The 17,618-nt window shown below is 42.7% G+C and overlaps 1 protein-coding gene across 7 annotated transcripts in view; it reads left to right on the top strand.

The window, feature by feature from the left end:
- The window catches only part of ATG4C (autophagy related 4C cysteine peptidase), a 266,766-nt gene that overhangs the window by 136,472 nt on the left and 112,676 nt on the right, over window positions 1-17,618 (top strand). For all 7 annotated transcript variants that reach the window (XM_085602413.1, XM_085602416.1, XM_085602418.1 and 4 more), the window contains 2 exons: window positions 4,854-4,932; window positions 5,599-5,675. In XM_085602413.1, coding sequence (XP_085458539.1) covers window positions 4,854-4,932; window positions 5,599-5,675 — 156 coding nt within the window. The remainder of the gene's footprint in view (window positions 1-4,853; window positions 4,933-5,598; window positions 5,676-17,618) is intronic.

The following is a 17,618-nucleotide window of genomic DNA, read 5'->3' as shown; positions in this document are numbered from 1 at the left end:
GAACTTCTTGAATATGAATGATGCATGTGGGATAAAACATCGAAGGCTTTCTCCAGCTTGTGTGAGTCAGTCAGTCCCAGGTCTTGTAGTGCTTCCAGTGTGTCCCGAGACATCACTACATGTCAGTTACTTTTCAGCCAAGATCTATCAGGACTCCATCAATTGGAGTCTCCTCCCAGATAATCTTCCGCTCTGCAGAACCTCATATGTTTTACAATACAGTTTGAAGGAATCTATCTTGTCCCTGGTTGGGAAGGTAGAGCGATGTTATGGTGAATACTTCCCTGCCCAGAATGCAGTCAGAGGCAATCAAGAGAACACTTTCCACCAAGTGGAATTAAGAGCCAAAGACATGAAGAGGAGCGACTTACCAATGAAAGTGAATAAAAAGCAAGACTTAAAAAAGAGACGGATCATGGAGTATAATCTGAACGGTAAACCTATCACAGGATATCTAAGAAAACATTGGAATATCCTGATGACCGATGAAAAGATGAAACATCTGGTTTGAGACAGACATAACATTTAAAACACCCCAAAAAATCCTAGTCACATCAAGATATATTAAGCACTCTAGAGATTGAAACACACCCAAAATCCGGTATACGGGTGGATGCAGAGTATCCTGGAACATAATGTTCCATAAAAACAGCTCTTATTGAGGGAAAACGCTGGGGTTGCTTGAGGTAGCTATAGCAGTGATTTTTATAAAACAATTTTCAATCAGCCCAAGTTGCCACTCTCTGTATCGTAAAGTGCACTTAAAACTAAACCGACTGCATACTCTGTCAATGCAGCAGATACAGTGCATCCCACATTTTTCTAATAAAAGCAGACAGCCAACTAATAGTTGTTCTTGCCATTTGGGCAACCGGTCTTTCTGTATTCAGGAGGTGGGCATACAAGTAAACAACTTGTTCTCATGGCATTCCATTTAACCTTAGATTATTTCAGATATATTGCTGCCCACCGACCACCAGCACCTTACATTGTGGGACATTGATCTTCTGATGATTCATCTTATATTAGCAGTCAAAGGAGCCTAATAATTTGATTAAGCTGTTTTCACTGCATGTACATAGAATAGTGTCTCCTATATAGAGCCAGAGAAATATCACCACCCGCCAGAGTAGATAGGGTGAAATGCAAAAAAGTGGTGGATTGAATGCTTGTGTTAATCTTCGTCACTGGTATTTATCTCTGGCCACATCCCAATCCAGCATTTACTTTGCCCACTATGCCATCCCAGACAGAAATAAGCCCTATTCAATTTGGTCTTGGTCCTGCTCCTATAGGAACAGTCGAGCATCAATTACCAAGCCAGGACCCGTCTGAAAGGAACTGCAAGCAACCCTAGACCGGGCTTGGTCTATTTGGGCCTCTTCAGTTGGGTGCAGCTTGGTTAAAATGTTGCAGTGAGCACAGAACCCACGCCGGGGCATACCTGTCGCAGTTCGGATGTCACACTGAGAAATATAAAAAAAGTAACAGTGGAATGCTTGATTTAATCTCATCCACTGATAATTTCTCCATATCAGTTGTTGTGCAACAGTTCCTTTCAGATCACCAACTAATGAATTTATAGACCAGTTGAAAAGAATAGATGCCAACTTACAACCCTGGTGAATGAACTCCTGTATGTAAGGATGTAGGTTCATTAAGGCTCCTGCTGGATTGCACAGGTTACAGGATGCTAGTTCGTAAGTCTGATCATTTCCACTAGCTCCAGGTAGAACCCTGCAGCACTCCGTTATATGAGCTTGTTACCATCAATAACATCCAACACTTCTTAAATTGAGACAAGCCAACAACAAGAATCTCTCCCCAAATACACATATATCATGTGGCGAAAAAGACAAAACGTCTGTTGCTGGTACCAGTAGCTGCATTGGTGCCCCTATAAATATTTTCGGCATCTATGTAGGTCATCATACTGGAAAGGACCAGTTTGCCGAATACTTTATCCAATATGTCACACAGAGATATAGGCTTGTAATTCACAGGTACAGCAACAACTCCCTTTTTATGAATGGGAATTCTGTATGTATGCATGTTGGCAGTGGTACTTGGATAGTGTGAACCTAGCAAGGAACCAATGGACTACTTAACAGCCGACAGCCCAAGAGTACAATTCATATCATTTACATTGAGGAAGGTAACTATCACAGCAGAACACCCTCATTAAAGAAAAGCGCCTAGTCAGAGATTTGCATGTGCTATTCTGGCTATGATCGAAAGTCCCAAAGCTGGGTCCAACTGGATGGGTCGATCAGAATAAGTTTGCGTCCTGAAGCTGTCTGTAATTTCTATGTTGGAGGAAAGTCCATGTCCCTTAATGTGCAGTATGCGATATTAATCTAAGAGAAATTATCTCTATGCATGCATATTTGTGCATTGAAGGCCTGTTGGCCCTCTAGTAGCGATAACTTTCCAACAGTAGACTAAGGGCCTGGTTTATATAGTTGCGGGTAGCATACTCTGTCACAACCCCCAATATAATGGTCTGCCCGCCGGATATAGATGTGAGCGGACTATTGGTGTAACCATGTTGGAGACCACTTTATCTTGACCATGATTACACTCCTCCAATGGCCATCCGGAGTATGGGGTTGCCGGAGGTTCACCTATACGTCTGCCCAACTCATTTAGATGGGCGGACATAGAGGCCAGTTTTCCATGCCAGAAAAACCCTGGTGGTGAGGGGCAGTGGAAACTGTCTGATACTCTCCTCGCCACAAGAGAACTCACCTGGCGAGGGAGTCCTTTTTTATTTTTATTTTCAAAAATAAAACCCACTTTGAGATTTTCTTTTTCGAAAATAAAAGCAAAGAATACGTTTGACAGGCGGCTTTGTCATGTTGATGGAGCCGTGCGTCAAAGTTAAAAGAGCCTTAGCAGGAGCTGCTGTGACAGCTGTTTCTGTCAATGCGTCAGAAATGACCACCGGCTAGCAGTCATTTATAGGTTTGGCAAAAGAGATACTCTGTCAGGGCGATGAAGTAATTTACCCCGTCGCCCTAATAGAGTAAACTCTACCCCTCCCATAATATAAATCAACCCATTGAAGAACAACGATGGCCAGATGGTCACTGCTCCATAGACTATTTTCTATGAACCATTTAGTAATTTCAGGTGGTGCTGTTTGCAATATTTTATACTTTTGATTGATGCATTTATTTGGGAGTGGCAGAAGGACCCTACCAAGGAAATGCCAAAATGTAATATGAAAGATGTACTCATACTCAACGTGGTGTAATAGACCTGCCAATTGCCACTCTGGCAGTTATTGCTGTAGAATAGAACAAAGATATTTGGTTTGCATGGGTAGATGCAGTGCCCAACAACTCATGAAGGAGGACGAACCTTTGGATGGCGCTCTCCACTGTTTGGTTGTGTATGGGTTAGCAATTTTAGTTTCAGCTCACCTAATTCCACAGACCTCAAAATCACTTAAACAAATGCCGTCACCGATCTTTGTCAGGTGTGTTTCTTGTCCTTTTGGACCAGTCTGCAGCCTCGGAGACGGAGGATGATGGTATACTTGAAGGAAATCTATAACAAGGTGTCGTAGGCGTTGCTTTGTCTTGGTTCCAGTCGTTTCTGACAGATGGATTCATTCCCTAGCCATGCCACCAACCAGGTCCACAAACACAGAGAACACTCTCACCGTGACAGATTACATGTTTGAAGGTTTCTAACGTCTACAGTAATATAAAGACACTTCCAAGTAGTGGTTGGCAGGGATAGCATTTCTGGGTCGCAGGAGGTAGACCAGACGAGGTCACGGAGGAGGCGCTGCCTGGCACTTTTTGCATTTGGCACTTCGCTTTACATTGGGTCCTTACCCGCGTGTTGTATCCTTCAGGTTTGTTGTTTTCTCCTCTTTCCAGTCCCCTCGTAGTGTTGTTTTTGGCAGGCTTTGCAAGGTTCCTGTCTCCTTCTCATTTGTTCCTGTATCCTTGCAGAGTAGCGCTGCTGTTCTTTAAGTGCAGTTGAAAGTGCTTTAGTAGGAACTGTCCTTGCGCCTCACCCCTCTAAGTCAGTGTTGTAGCCGACATGTTGCTAAAGTGATATCATGAGTGCTGGAATCGCGCAGCTTCGAAGACACTACACAGAAATGTCCAGCATTACCAGAGGACCCTAGGTTGATACACTCTATGCCTGTGCATACATCAACACAATCCGTGCGAGATGCAGGCCAGGTATTGTGCAGCCCACAGGGACATGTCAGTTCTGCACTTGTACATTTGATTCATATTGCTGTTATAAAATGAATATTCAACAGTGTGGTGGTGACTCGGATATTTCCAGTGGTGCAGGTGCCCAGACTGGTGATGCACCTCTCAACAGTCAATCAGGTTAGCCCCTCACAAATAGTCACAGTCTATTGATGTATAGATGATGCATGTCAGGAGATAATGAGTGTTGAGGCCTGTAAGCATCTCCTCTGAGTAGGTCTATCCTCCACACTGCTGTTCTCGTCATTCTTTTAGACGTTGTTGTGCTCTGAATTAGAATCTAAATCGGTCCCTAAAACGACATTATATTTAATAAACCCTCTAGACGGCAGTCTCATGTTTGGCTAAGAACCCTTGCCCCGCTGGTCCATCCAAGTGGAGAAAGTAACAGTAACTCCCAACCTGAAAATAAATAAAAGACTTCCAGTTGACCGTGTTTTCTGCAAATGTACTTTACTCTAGGCCTCAACCAGTACTCATTCCCACTTGTGGTTATCACTACATACCACTTGGCATAATTGGCGGTTAACATTTGAATGTAGGAAATGATTGTCCATGCATTGCATTTTCATACAGGTTTGTGATATGTGTGTGTTTCTTTGTCTTTTTTTACAGGGTATTTTAAGCCTGGAGTGCTGTGTGGGAATTATCGGCGGCAAGCCCAAGCAGTCGTATTATTTTGTCGGATTCCAAGGTTGGTTCTGTGATGGGAGGTGACGTTTCAATATTGACTTTGCTAAACACGCCCCGTAATGTACAGACGCCCAGTTGTAGACTGATTAGGAGCGCGAAATCAGGACAGAGCCCAATTAATTTACCAGGCCCACCAAAGTCCGGCCATTTGTCTCATAGTTCACTCTGTAATTGGTTTCTGTTGAGCTGCTGTATAATAATGTAATTTGTTCCATAAACAAGGCATGCTTTACCTCCTATTTAGGCGGGCTCCTTCTGCAGTATCTGGTGCTGTTAGACACTGTATATTTACATATTTGCTTTTTACCAGTTAAGCAGCCCTCGTTGTTGTTAAACTGACAAGTAACATGTCCTTCCTGTCAGCTCCAGGGCCGCCATCCATTTTTCAGTTTCAGAACGTGAAACATAATTGTTTGTAAAAGTAATTTTATCACCCAAAAATCTAATGACAGTCTCATCGCTTTATAAAAATTTCTGCTTATACAAGCATATTTGATTATGCAAAAGTTAATCTGTCCTGCAAAAGCTCTGCGTCAGTCAGTGAATATCAGCGTGGCGAGCCGTTTCGCGCCTTTTTTTCTCCGCTGCTCTGCATAGAAATTGGATTGTAAGCAGTGTAATAATAAGGTGTTTTTGGAATTACTTGTCTTCTGTTTTGCCCTTGCAGATGACAGTTTGATATACATGGACCCTCATTACTGCCAGTCGTTCGTAGATGTCAGCACAAAGGACTTCCCTCTCGAGGTACTGTGGGGAAAGATTTGACACTCTTTCCTTCCCAAACCAATCAAACTCTAATTACTTTGTGAAGTGGTCCCTGCCTGCCTTCTCTGTATTAGGCAGTTGTAAGGTATATGTGGAAATTCTGTTTTTCTTACAATACTATAATCACCCGCGATGCCAGAAGGTTAAGTAGTTTGTACCAGGATTTAATTTATGGTGTGGCTCCCACCTCGTTTGTCTCTGTCGCCATCTTGTTAAACATTGCAAAGCGGCAAAATAAATGATGAGGCTTTCGAGCGCTCTCCCATTAAAGTCAACTCGCTGGGCCACGCTGTGGAGCATTCATAATATTTAGAAGGGTGGGGGAGCGGGGCGCTGCTCTAGAGAAACACACATACCTTTCTAAGGCCTTGTATTGTAGGGCAAGGCCAGGACACCTACGGGTATTGTTTTATTGTGGCTTTATGCAGGAAAGTGGAAGAGCGGAGCCAGCGCCTACGATATCTAAATAAATGAACTTTAATATATTTACACGCTTTGCAGCTTGGTGTTCTGCACGCAGTTAACACACTGTCACTCACACTCAAACACAGTCGCACACACACGGTCAATTACAGTCACACACACACACTCACTTTATTCTCTTTTAGTTTTTTCTTTCTTTTATTTGTCTCTGTTTCTTGATCTCGTTCTTTCTACTTCTTGGTGGCAATTTCATATTGTTCAGAAAATTCAACTAGTATTCGCTTTGACATTAATGAATTTCACCTTTATTACTTCTGTACCAAATCGAAGCAACAGTGCTGCAGCTAACCAGCCACCAATTGTCTCAGTCTGCTTTAAGAGAATGCAGAACGTGGAAGTCATGGGTTGGAATCCAGAAGGACAACTTTGCCTTTCAAAATTATTGACATTGTATTTAAATATTTATTTAATTGTTTTTATTTAGGCCACTTAAGTAGCAAACCTGGATCTAGAAGGTATTAGAACATTGGAATGTTGAGTTCTCCATTGAAAACGTTGGAGTGCTCCTAGCTTTTAATGGCCAGTAGAAGACTGAAGCATCAACATTCCACTATTTAACAAAGGCCTCACAAAGCCCAAGGGGATTTCAACCCCCTCTGGCTCAGTGAGGCCTTTGTTTTACAAATTAAAACATTCTGTCCTGTAATGGCAGAATGTTCTAATAGCCTTGGAGCCCTCCGTACTAGGCTCTACTGGCCGTTCAAGGCCCGCTCCCTTGTTAAAGGCCCTCACCTTCAGCTCGGTCCTTTAATTCTGGAGCGGGCCTTTAATGGCGTGATAGCCCGCTAGGTAGGGCTCTAAGCCTATATTACAGCACTCTACAGAGAACAGTATGAAAAAAACAAAGGTTGCATCAAGATGGTAAACTGGATTATACCTAGTTGAACAAATAGTTCACAACTTAACGTTGAGATGCATTTGGAGAAAACTGACCAATTAAGTCCATTTTTGTTTAGGAATTGTCTGACAAGATGGGCCTAAACTTGACGAGCAGGTTCAATTTTCTGAGTTAAGTAGCAACAGAGTTTCAGGCTGAGTTGGCAGCTACAGAGAAGGATTGCTTCTGTGCAGAGCTCTGGAGGTTTTGAATGAAGGTTCTTCAAGCCAAAGCGTGTCCTGACATCAGAGTCCTTTCGAACCACCTGAGATAGTGAGAACATCTGCTAGGCACAGTGGGTGATTGTCAAAAACTAGGCAGCATATTTTGAATTGTATCATGCCCATAATGTGGAACCAGTGGAGATTGCAGAGTGTGTGGGTGATGTGATGAAAATTCCATGCAGGCGCATAAGTCTTGTTGCATAAGTCTTGCCTCAAGTGCAGTACTCCTTTAAGGCTGAGAAGTGGATGCATGGAACGCACTTGCAAGACTGTCATTACCAAAGTCCAGTCTGGCAATCACAAGTGAGTTTTGAGGTAGTCGAATGGGACAAGGTGGCAGATTTTCTTCAGTGTGTAGATGAAAGCCTGCTTCTGTGACGACCTTGTTGTTGGGTGGGACTTTTGCAGAGACTTTTGAAGGCATGGGCAAAGTGAGCTCTGGCCCAGGGCCCCAGCCTTTCAGGGGGCCCCTGATAGAGCCAGCTCTGTTCTGCAGAGAGTCTTGCCCTGATGACCTTGAATAATTCATAAACCGATTATTTTAAATAGCGTTTTCCTTTCATTTATTTTTATTGTGTGTGATGAGAGAGTCAATTACACACATTTTGCATAGAAATCTTGTGGTTTTTTTTCGTGTAATATCCATAAAAAATATTTTTTTAGATCAAAACAGGACCTCAAGTATCAGAAATGGTAAGGTGAGATTATTTGCAGTAATATTATGAGCTGCTGCTGTGGTACAATATAGAAAACACATGTCAGCATCCCTGGATATTAAATGTAAATACATTTAGAATTTGGACAAGTGTGCCTGTGTACTGTCAGTGACCAGGCCAAAGAGGGCATGAAAAAGCTGAAACTGGATCATAAATTCAAAGAGGTTCCGAACAGGGGCCCTCAAAATATGTTTGGCCCAGGGCCCTGAAAATCCTTAAGATGTCCCTGGACTATTGTGAGAACGGAGTCCAGTGTGAACCCTAAGGCTTTAACAAAGGTGTTTGTGTGTGTGTGCGCGGGAGAATCTGTCTAAGTTGAAGGATTGCAAGATAGCGGAATCAGGCCTGCTTTTGAGAGAAGTTTAGAGAAATAGGAATTCATTTTTGTCATGATTTAGAATAAGATTCATCACCATTCAGGTTTGTAGTTGGTAGTTGCAGTTTCTCAGGATTGTGATATCTTAGTTTGTTGTGGTTTCAGGTACAATTTAGTGTTGTCTGCCTATTGGTGCTTGGTGATATCGGAGTATTTTTAGAGTCTGAACCAGTGGCTCCACGTAGACATTGAGTAAACTGGGAGCTAGGCTTGAACCTTTCAAGCAACCACTTAACACTTTGATCGTGGTAGATGTGTAGTCACCAATCCTCACAATTTGTTGTCTATTTGCAAGAAAAGATGGTAACCAACATAAGATTTTGCTGCAGAAATGTATGAGTTTTCTAGTGTTGTGGTTAGTCATGTCTTAGGCAGCTGACTAATCTGGCAACATGATAATCAAGTATTGCCTATGATTATTTTGGTGTGGGTGAGGTATATGAACATAGTTTGAGTTTTACATGTGAGAGAGATTTAGAAAGATCCTCGGTTGAGAAATATGAGGTGTTCTATATATTTGAGTATTCAGTAGGAGGGGGTGGAAATACGAAGTATGTGTCGAAATTGTCTCTTATTAATTTCATACTTTGAGAGCAGCCTCATTTGCCATTTGTGAGGTTCAAAAGATAATCACTGTGAGGAATAGAGACGTTTCTGATGCGCCAGAGCAGTGCTTGGGTGTCATTTGCAATAAAATTATATGAACTTGGTTCTACATTGATTTTTCTATTGAGCTAAGTTTATATTTTTTCCTCAGTTTTCTTTTGTTTGCTCTGTTCATTCTCACTTTCCTGAGAATGGTTCCGGCTTGCCACTTGGATCTCAGAACCAAGATTGGCTTGGCTTTGTGCATAGTTTTTAAGTTGTAGAGGTGCAATTTTTTCGTAATTGTTCTGATGGGGGTCTTTTATTCAGATGCTGCTTCTTGAGTGTTTTTAGTTAGGCCTTGTTTGATTTTTAAGATGATGTGATTTTGGAGGGCAAAAAGGGAGAGTTTATTCAGCGTGCATACAAGGTTTCTTTGGAGTGTTTTGGAAAGTGAGAGAGAAAAAAGTAAACATGTGAAAAGGGTTAAGAAGATGTTCCAAACAATATTTGGTTATAAGCAGAAAGCATTTGATGCGACGGGAGTAATCAAATGTAAAGTTGTGAGATTTTATTTTATTATATGTGGGGATGGTACATTGTTGCTGGAGTTGGTGCAGTGATTGTAGTGTATTTGAATAGTTTCATATTTTTTGTAAGTTTTTAGATTGGAGTTTAGTTACTGTTTTTATTTCTTTCAGTATTTTTAGGTATATTATGAGGCTATTTAATTTAAAAGTATATATATTTAAAATTATTATATTGATTTATTTATTTTTAAATCAATTATAGCCTTTGACAAATATTAGATTTAGTAACTTATCTTTAAATTGTATTTGCTTTACATTTTTTTTAGAATAATTATTTCAATTTACATCGTGTTGTATATACTTTTTAGGTCTCGCTGGCGTTGCAGCGCGAAGCGCTGCCGCCAACGAGAACTATTGTTGCCGTGATGCCTCTCAAGGGAGACAGAACGGGGCACGCGCAGCGATCGGGGTCTGTGGAGGCACTTCTGAGACGCGCAGACGCGCACACACAGACGCGCGCGCACACACCCCGCCGCTGCCGACCCCCTCACCGCATCCGCGGCTGCCTACCACGCTACACCTGGACCTCCACACCCACCTCATCTAGAAAAACAGAATTAGGCAGATATTACGCTTCGGAGAGAGAATCTTCAAGGCTAGGCTACAAAAACACCAAATTTGGGGGTGCAGAGAAATAACTTGTTTAAAGTAGACGAACAAAAAGTAAAGAGGCGAACCATCAGTCGTACTGGTAAGAAGTATATGGACTAGCTGTTAACATTTTGTAGAAATTCCACCAATACAAAGTGTGTACATGTGTTATAGAATGCATTGTGTTTCCTTGACAAAGTGCACCGTCCCCCTCACGTCACCACAAAGTGTTCCACTACGCACACATCACTCCTACATGGCACATCATTCGTGCCGCGCGTCACTTACCACGGCCTTGGGTTTGTTCAACGCCACGAGCCGGGCAAAGAAGTCTTCCTCGTACAGCTGGCTGAAAACGTGCGCATCGTAGGCCACCGTGATGGAAATTTCCTGCATCATCTTCAAAGGCGCCTAGGATCACACAGCGCAACCGCAGCAGAACCAGAGTCACGGTATCCTGGAGCGGCTCGTCTGAGATCACACGGTGCGCCGTGCACACAGTAGCCCCAGATCACAACAGCAGCAGGTGCAGCAGTAGCCGGTCCAGAATCATGCAGTGGTTATCTTCGCCAACAAACTCGTAGTGCTGGCCCCGCCTACGGTGGGGGGAGTCTGGGCAGGGCGTCGCCCTCTTCAAGAGCTGCGAACGACGGACTGCTAATGACGCCTCACCATGGAGCCACCCCGTACCGAGAGTGGGAGTCTCGCTCTTAAATAATGATGGTCTGAAAGGCGCTATAATGCGCCGGATCGGCCCATGCCCCACCCCCTCGCATATGGGGGATCACAGTTTAAGGGGTGTTCGGGTCTCTAGAAAGAACCTACCAAGGTAGCTTGAAGAAAGAATGCACCTGCTGTGGCGATCTTTCAATGGGAGACGTATTACAAAATCTTTAGGTTCGAGTCAGCCTTTGAGTATTCTGAGGTTTATAAAAAGGAGTACGATGTAGTTTGTGTTAAAAAAAAAAAAACAGGGAAGGCAAATTCATCCTTTGGTGAAGCTCTGTGTGGCAGAAACTTAACGAGGGAAGCGGATGTTGGTGTACCAAGTACACCTAGGGCACGGGCCACTCCTTCGGGGAAAAAACACCTTTTCGCCGATTATTGCACCTGTAAAATCATCACAAGGGGAGTTAAGTAACTGGTCCAAGGACGACGAGGTCGACACATCTGGCTCGCGGGAAGCAACAGATAACAAGGAAAAATGAAAACAAACTAATGCCGATCCGGAAAAACCTGTCCTGAGGATCGGGTGCGATTCACCTGAGGACGGATGAGTCGATGCTCTTAAAAAAAACTTGCGTGAAATCTGGAATTTCCACCCCAGCGTGTCCGGGGGCAGGCAGGGACTGGAGCATCGCGCTGAACAATCGGGTTTTATTTCCTCTTCGGTAACACCTACCTCCTCCCCTCAAAAGAGCTGCCAGTGTTGACATTTAAAGAATGCGCGGCCGAGGGGGGTTAATGCACCTATTGCAAAGGTCGGTGTGGGAGCTGCAGACCACGTGCTGCATTCAGTACCACTGAATAAAATCAGCGGTCGGAGCGCTACTTCCAGAGATGAGAAGTAAAGCACAAATAAGGCTTTCCCAGGCAAAACCCACCTTCACATTCCAGTTCATAACTCATCGGATTGCAGCGCATGCTGCAGAGACCTGGGTAGATGCCAGCTGCATGCTAAGGGTTCACACCTTGACGGAATCGTATCCGCCTTTTAACCATCCGATGCCGACAGAATGAGTACCCCAGCTATGCAATGTTATAGCACCTCGAAGCCGCACGCCTTCAGGTTATGTGCACAAGGCGCGCTGATAAACGTTAGGGGCACTTCTGCAATCTCGTGAGGTCGGACCCCAGGTGGGCTGGCTTCTTACAGGCGGGTGACTGCCTCCTCGCGAGCGAGAGGCGTGGTTCACTGCCAGGGTGCGCTGCCAGGGTGACAGGGAGGGGCCGCTGTGCACGAAACGTTCGCTGGATCGCACACCTGTCAGGGGAGGGCCAGGGTGGGGCCCACAATGCCGCGGGCCTCACTGGCCGCATGCCCAGCTGCAAACCATAGACATGGCAGCAAAGTGCGTTCATCCATCACTGACGCGCAGCAGAGGCCTGGCACGGGAGGTGAGTCCCGCTCCCCCAGCACATTGTGCGGTCCAATGAGGGGCTGCTTTCTTTCGCAATCGGGAAACTGGTTACAGGAGAGTGGCCGGGGCTTGGTGCACGACTGCTCCTTTTCCGGTCTGTCTACAGGCAGCGCTATCTCTGCCCCGCCTCGTGTCATCGATTCTTGGAAAAGTACAATAAGAAGGAAGCGGACACGAAAGCCCCTTTCTGTAATTTGTGGAGCGCCAGGCATCAGGGTCAGTTCTCCCCCTTCTGCTGTTCTGCCAATGCGACCAACTGGGCATCTCTGGTCTCCTGCATGTCCCACTGTAGGATGTGTGTGGGGTTGTGCCCTCTTGGCTTCCTTAACGTTAGCCACTGTGGCTCGTTGTTTTGCTTTTTAGGTCTCGCTCTCGAGACCTATTGTCGCCGAGATGCCTCTCAAGGGAGACAGACCGGGGCACGCGCAGCGATTGGGGTCGGGGTCTGTGGACATGCTTCTGAGACGCGCTTGCGCAGACACGCACACACACAGACACGCGCGCGCACACACCCCGCCGCTGCCGACCCTCCTCACCGCATCAGCGGCTGCTTAACGCGCGCGCACACACCTCGCCACCGCCGCCGCCCCCCCTGTACAACATGCATTGGCAAAGCCAATAGGTCTCGCCTTTGAGACTATTGGCTCATCCATTGCCTTTGAATCATGCTCTATAGCCTGGGCATTGCAGACTTTGCCAATGATTTGTAGTCGTGCTTTATAGCAGTGTGGCTGCTGTGCAGCATGGCTAAACAAGCATTTACAATGCAATAGGTCTCGCATTTCGGCGAGTTTGAGCTATTGACATTGCAAATAACAATGCCTTTTATTTTTGTTTTCGTTTTTAAAACATAAATAAAATGCATTCTCATTTACAATGCCAATAGCTTAAACTCACGTAAACGCGAGACCTAATGCATTGCAAATGCTTGTTTATAATTCTTTTTTTTATTTAGGATTTTTTTTAATACATGCCTTTTAATTCATAATTTCATGAAATAACTGTTTATACAATTTTCGAAAGTTATGTCAAAGTTACATGTGTATGTACGAATTTCTTTTCTTAGAAAGTTATTAAATTAATGTTAACATGATTATTAAAATATGTGCTACATTTTTATTAAAACAAGTAACTTAAAAAAATACATTAATGTTTCATACATTTAAATATGTATACTTACCTAGGCAGCGTTGGTATTTTGTTATGTGATATTTTTGTACTCTATATTTTTGTACTTTATATTAGACGTATGTAAAGTCAATTTTTTCATCAACATTTTGTCTGTGACATTTTTAATTGCAATTTTTTCAGATTTTAGATCTGTGTTCTGTCATACAACTGTGTTAGAACCTAGCTACACCTCCAGTCAATTGTTGACCGTATCTTTGCTTTTAACCGAGAACAACACTACACTCCCTTTGGGCTAGATTTTCAGTAAACAAATACTATACTAAAACACTCTCTGCTGTCACACCAAATAGAAATACTGAAGTAATGGGCTTTCATTTATACCCTCTCCTTTGCAAAGTGGCCCAGCTCCTTTTTGTGTTCCCTAAATACATCAAGTCAAGTTCCTGTACACTATTAAGAAGTATACCTGCTGTTTGTTCTCTATTAATGACTGAGCTAATCTTTGTGCACATGAGTTTCCCTTTTCTCAGATACTGCTGTGGTCTGTCTTATCTCCCAAGATTTTGGGAGTGCATAGTTTGTATGTGGTTGCAGTTGTGTTAGAAATATGCAGATATTCCCTGTGAGTTCACCGTCAGCAGATGTAGAAAAAATATTAGGTTGCATAGGAAACAAATGAAACAAATGACTTTATACACTATGGACAGAAACCACCTGTCGGTTCAAATGACCCAACACCAGAGGCAGTAACAAGATTATCAGAAGTTGGACTTTCAGAAACAAGAGTATCTTCTCTAATCTGATTTCCCCAGTTGTATATTTTTGAGCTCCTTTCTGGGCCAACATGAATTTAAACTTCCCTGGACTCCCGACAAAGTTTCAATCCTGAACCACTAATTTGTTTCGGATATTATGAAAGGGTTCTTGCACTGAATAGGGGCAATAATCCCTTTGCAAAGGTGCCTGGTTGCCTTGGGGTTCCATAGCTCCTATACAAAGTTTGATGTGACTGCAAACCCAAACTATTATAGGCTATTTCTAGGCTGTTTTTCGAGCGTCTCCAGAGTTAGTGTGGCTAAACCCAAATCAGTTAAACAGACACCAAGCAGCAGTGCATGAGTTTGATCGAATGCTGTTTCCAGATTACTCAAAAGATTTTCTGTCCTGGTGATAGAAGTTTAGGAAGAAGGATGGTGATCACTCTGGGTCTGAGATTCTTTGGAGTACTCTCATTCCCCAGCGCCAATTTTGGTATATAGTTTTCCTTTCTTACGTGTGGCTGCCATGATGAAGAAGAACGATCAGGTATGTCAGTTTTGACAACTGTACAGCGGCTTCATCTCTCCTTTGGTGCTCGGCCTACTGGGTGTCAATGACACCTCTCAAAGCTCATTTAATGATGTAGGCTAGTGCTTCTTAACCTTTTAACTTCTGAATCACTACTGGAAACCAGAGACCTTGCCCTGAGCAATGTCTACAATATGAACCTCAAAACAATACACAAAATTGCAGAAACCAGTGTACATCATCTAAACACACCAATTATTATTATATAATTTCATTTACAAACCAGTATACAAAAATCCAAATTTAAATGGGAAGGTTGGAGCTTTTCAAAATGTGCTTATAAAATGAACTGATATGCTGGATTTCAAAATATTACATTCTTTTTTTTGCTCCTCTTGCATGATTTTTGTTGGCATGCCACTGCTTCAATTGTTGCCACCAACCTTCCTTACTGGATAATATTTTGTGTACTTGTGCTGCTGCCACAAATCAGGCTTATGATATCAACTTAATTTTCAGCCTCCAATTATAAATGTCTTTACAGTATTTTTTATGTCGCTACACTTTATTAATTTGCTTATATTTATTTTACCAAAGTCGCAGCACCCCCTGAGTATGCATTACAGACACCTGATCCGCTGATGCATACTATTGTACTTGTTCAACTCTTTATATTTTTGTGGAGAATTTGAGGATATTACTCGATCTCCCTTCCAAACATCAGTGCTAGCAGTGTGTACTACTGTCTTTGCAGGCTCCTCTGTGCCCTTGCTAGAACCACTGAGAGCTAGGTGACTATGGTTTTAGTCTAGCATATTTATTTTATTTGGAAAACCATTCTTTGTGACCCTTTATGAATATGATAACATTTTAATTTTGTACTGAACCCTGTTTAGTTTCTTTATTGAGTTCATGTTTTGCACGCCTGCATCATAAATGCCATCTGATCAAGAATGTTTTAATTAAAAATTATTTAGAATTGTTTGTACAGTTACCTTTGCAATCAATGTCTGTGCTTTACTGTGATTATCCTCTAACCTATTGCATGCCATATCTGCATCGCGCTTCAAAGAATACTAGTGATTTTGCACAGCCGAAGTAGTCTATTGATTCTGTCCATTTGAGAAACCGCAGAGGTTCTGCTACTGACTTGCTCAGAGGCCTGTGCACCAATGCCTGCGGAACCAGGGAAGGAGTGGGTAGCAGGGCACATGGGTTGTCCCCCTCAGTTGTTCATCACCACTGTGGCAAGAAGAGAAAAATGCCCAGAGTGCGCTTTTGCCTGTGAGGTCTTGCGACAGGGTAGACAATGGATTAACATTAGGACTGTTGGAAGTGTTACAGAACATCTTGTCTCATTGTCAAAGGGTGTTTATTTGCAGTATGCCTGTCCGGTAAGATTGAGTCGTTGACGGCATACTCTGGGCATGCTTGGCGAGTATGTCTGTGCTCTGGCACTCTGGAAAATGGGAGCTTTCCAACTTGTAACTTGAAATGAAGTGGCATACCAGTATGGAGACTGGGTTTCTTCAGACAGGCATACTGATAGATGGTTGGGTGGCTTGGACTTTGGGCACATGTCCAGAATGAAAACAACCGTTTCGTACCCTTTGGCACTGTCGACACTCCTCCCTTGGGACAGTATACATACTCTGAAATTAAATCTCTGGATGTGATCGTTGCAGATGCTGACCGTAATCTCCATATAATGCTACTGATAGTGGACTGACTGCAAATTCATTTTTGAATTGACCTTGCATTTATTCCTCAATGCTCTTGAACTTCTCGCTTTCCAAGGAATGGTGAAATGCCAGTGCTACCTTTTTGTTAGGCACTTGAGTCTGCATCCTTGTTTGTCATTGTTGGGAATGAAAGTCTATCTCAGTAGATTTTAATGTTTTTTGATCAGAGAGAGTTTGCTGAAATTCAATTTTTCTTGTACCCTACTACTGATTACATGTATTCCTAAGCAAAATTTTTTGCCAAGGCTTTGTTGTTGGTGCTATTCTGCTAGCGAGCCTAAGAGCAAATGTTTTTTTTGCTTCTCCTTTGGAATTCAAAAGACCTGCATAAAACCTAGTAAGGTACTACCATTGATTTAAGGGAATGAGGTCTGGGTGGCCATGATCCAGGTGTCCCACTGTAGCAATGCCTTTTATTCCCGATTTCCATTCAATTGGTGAAATCATAGCAATCCTATTTTTTTATGTCTGCACGCACTCGGATATTTCATTCTTTTGAGTTCTGTATTCTAAGGAATTGGCATCTACATTATTGTGTAGCAACGAGAAGAGATTTCTTGGAGGAATTAGCAATCAAACAAGTCACACTCCACTACTTTCACCACCAAATACTTCTTGCTTTCAGTATTACAAGGACCCAAGAGGCAATTATACAAAATCTGTTTTAATAAAACATATGATAAAAACAATTATAGAAATCCTCTTAATCCAAATATTAAAAAAATACTATTCATTCATTCCAAATCTTTATTTCGGTCACTATGGACCATAAAAGAATGCAACTGAATACAATTATCAATTAAACATTACACATAAGGTAATAATAAAAAAAATCTCATGTGCCGCTCGTATAAAACATTTAGAATTTAAGATGCAATATTATTTAGACATAAAAAACGGTTACGGATAAACCACACCGCAGTTAAAAATTTAGCTACAGCAAATACAGTTGGGGCAGATAGATCTGACTTTAAAATTCTATATGCGGGTTGATGTTCCCTAAAACCTAGGTTTCTAAGGAGTGGGACAAGCCAATATTTCCGTGGGTTATTATATGCAGGGCAAAAGAAAATAACATGTACTTCATCTTCTCGCAAAAGAGGACATACTTGGCAATTTGGGGTAGTATGAATTTTATGCCAATGTTCTGTGTGGGCCCTCAAGGGGAGAGTTCCATAG

Source organism: Triturus cristatus, chromosome 4_2 (genome assembly GCF_964204655.1).
Source record: "Triturus cristatus chromosome 4_2, aTriCri1.1, whole genome shotgun sequence".
Classification (NCBI taxonomy): Eukaryota; Metazoa; Chordata; class Amphibia; order Caudata; family Salamandridae; genus Triturus; species Triturus cristatus.
The sequence above is the reverse complement of the archived record's forward strand: the minus strand, read 5'-3'. Positions and strand labels throughout refer to the sequence as shown.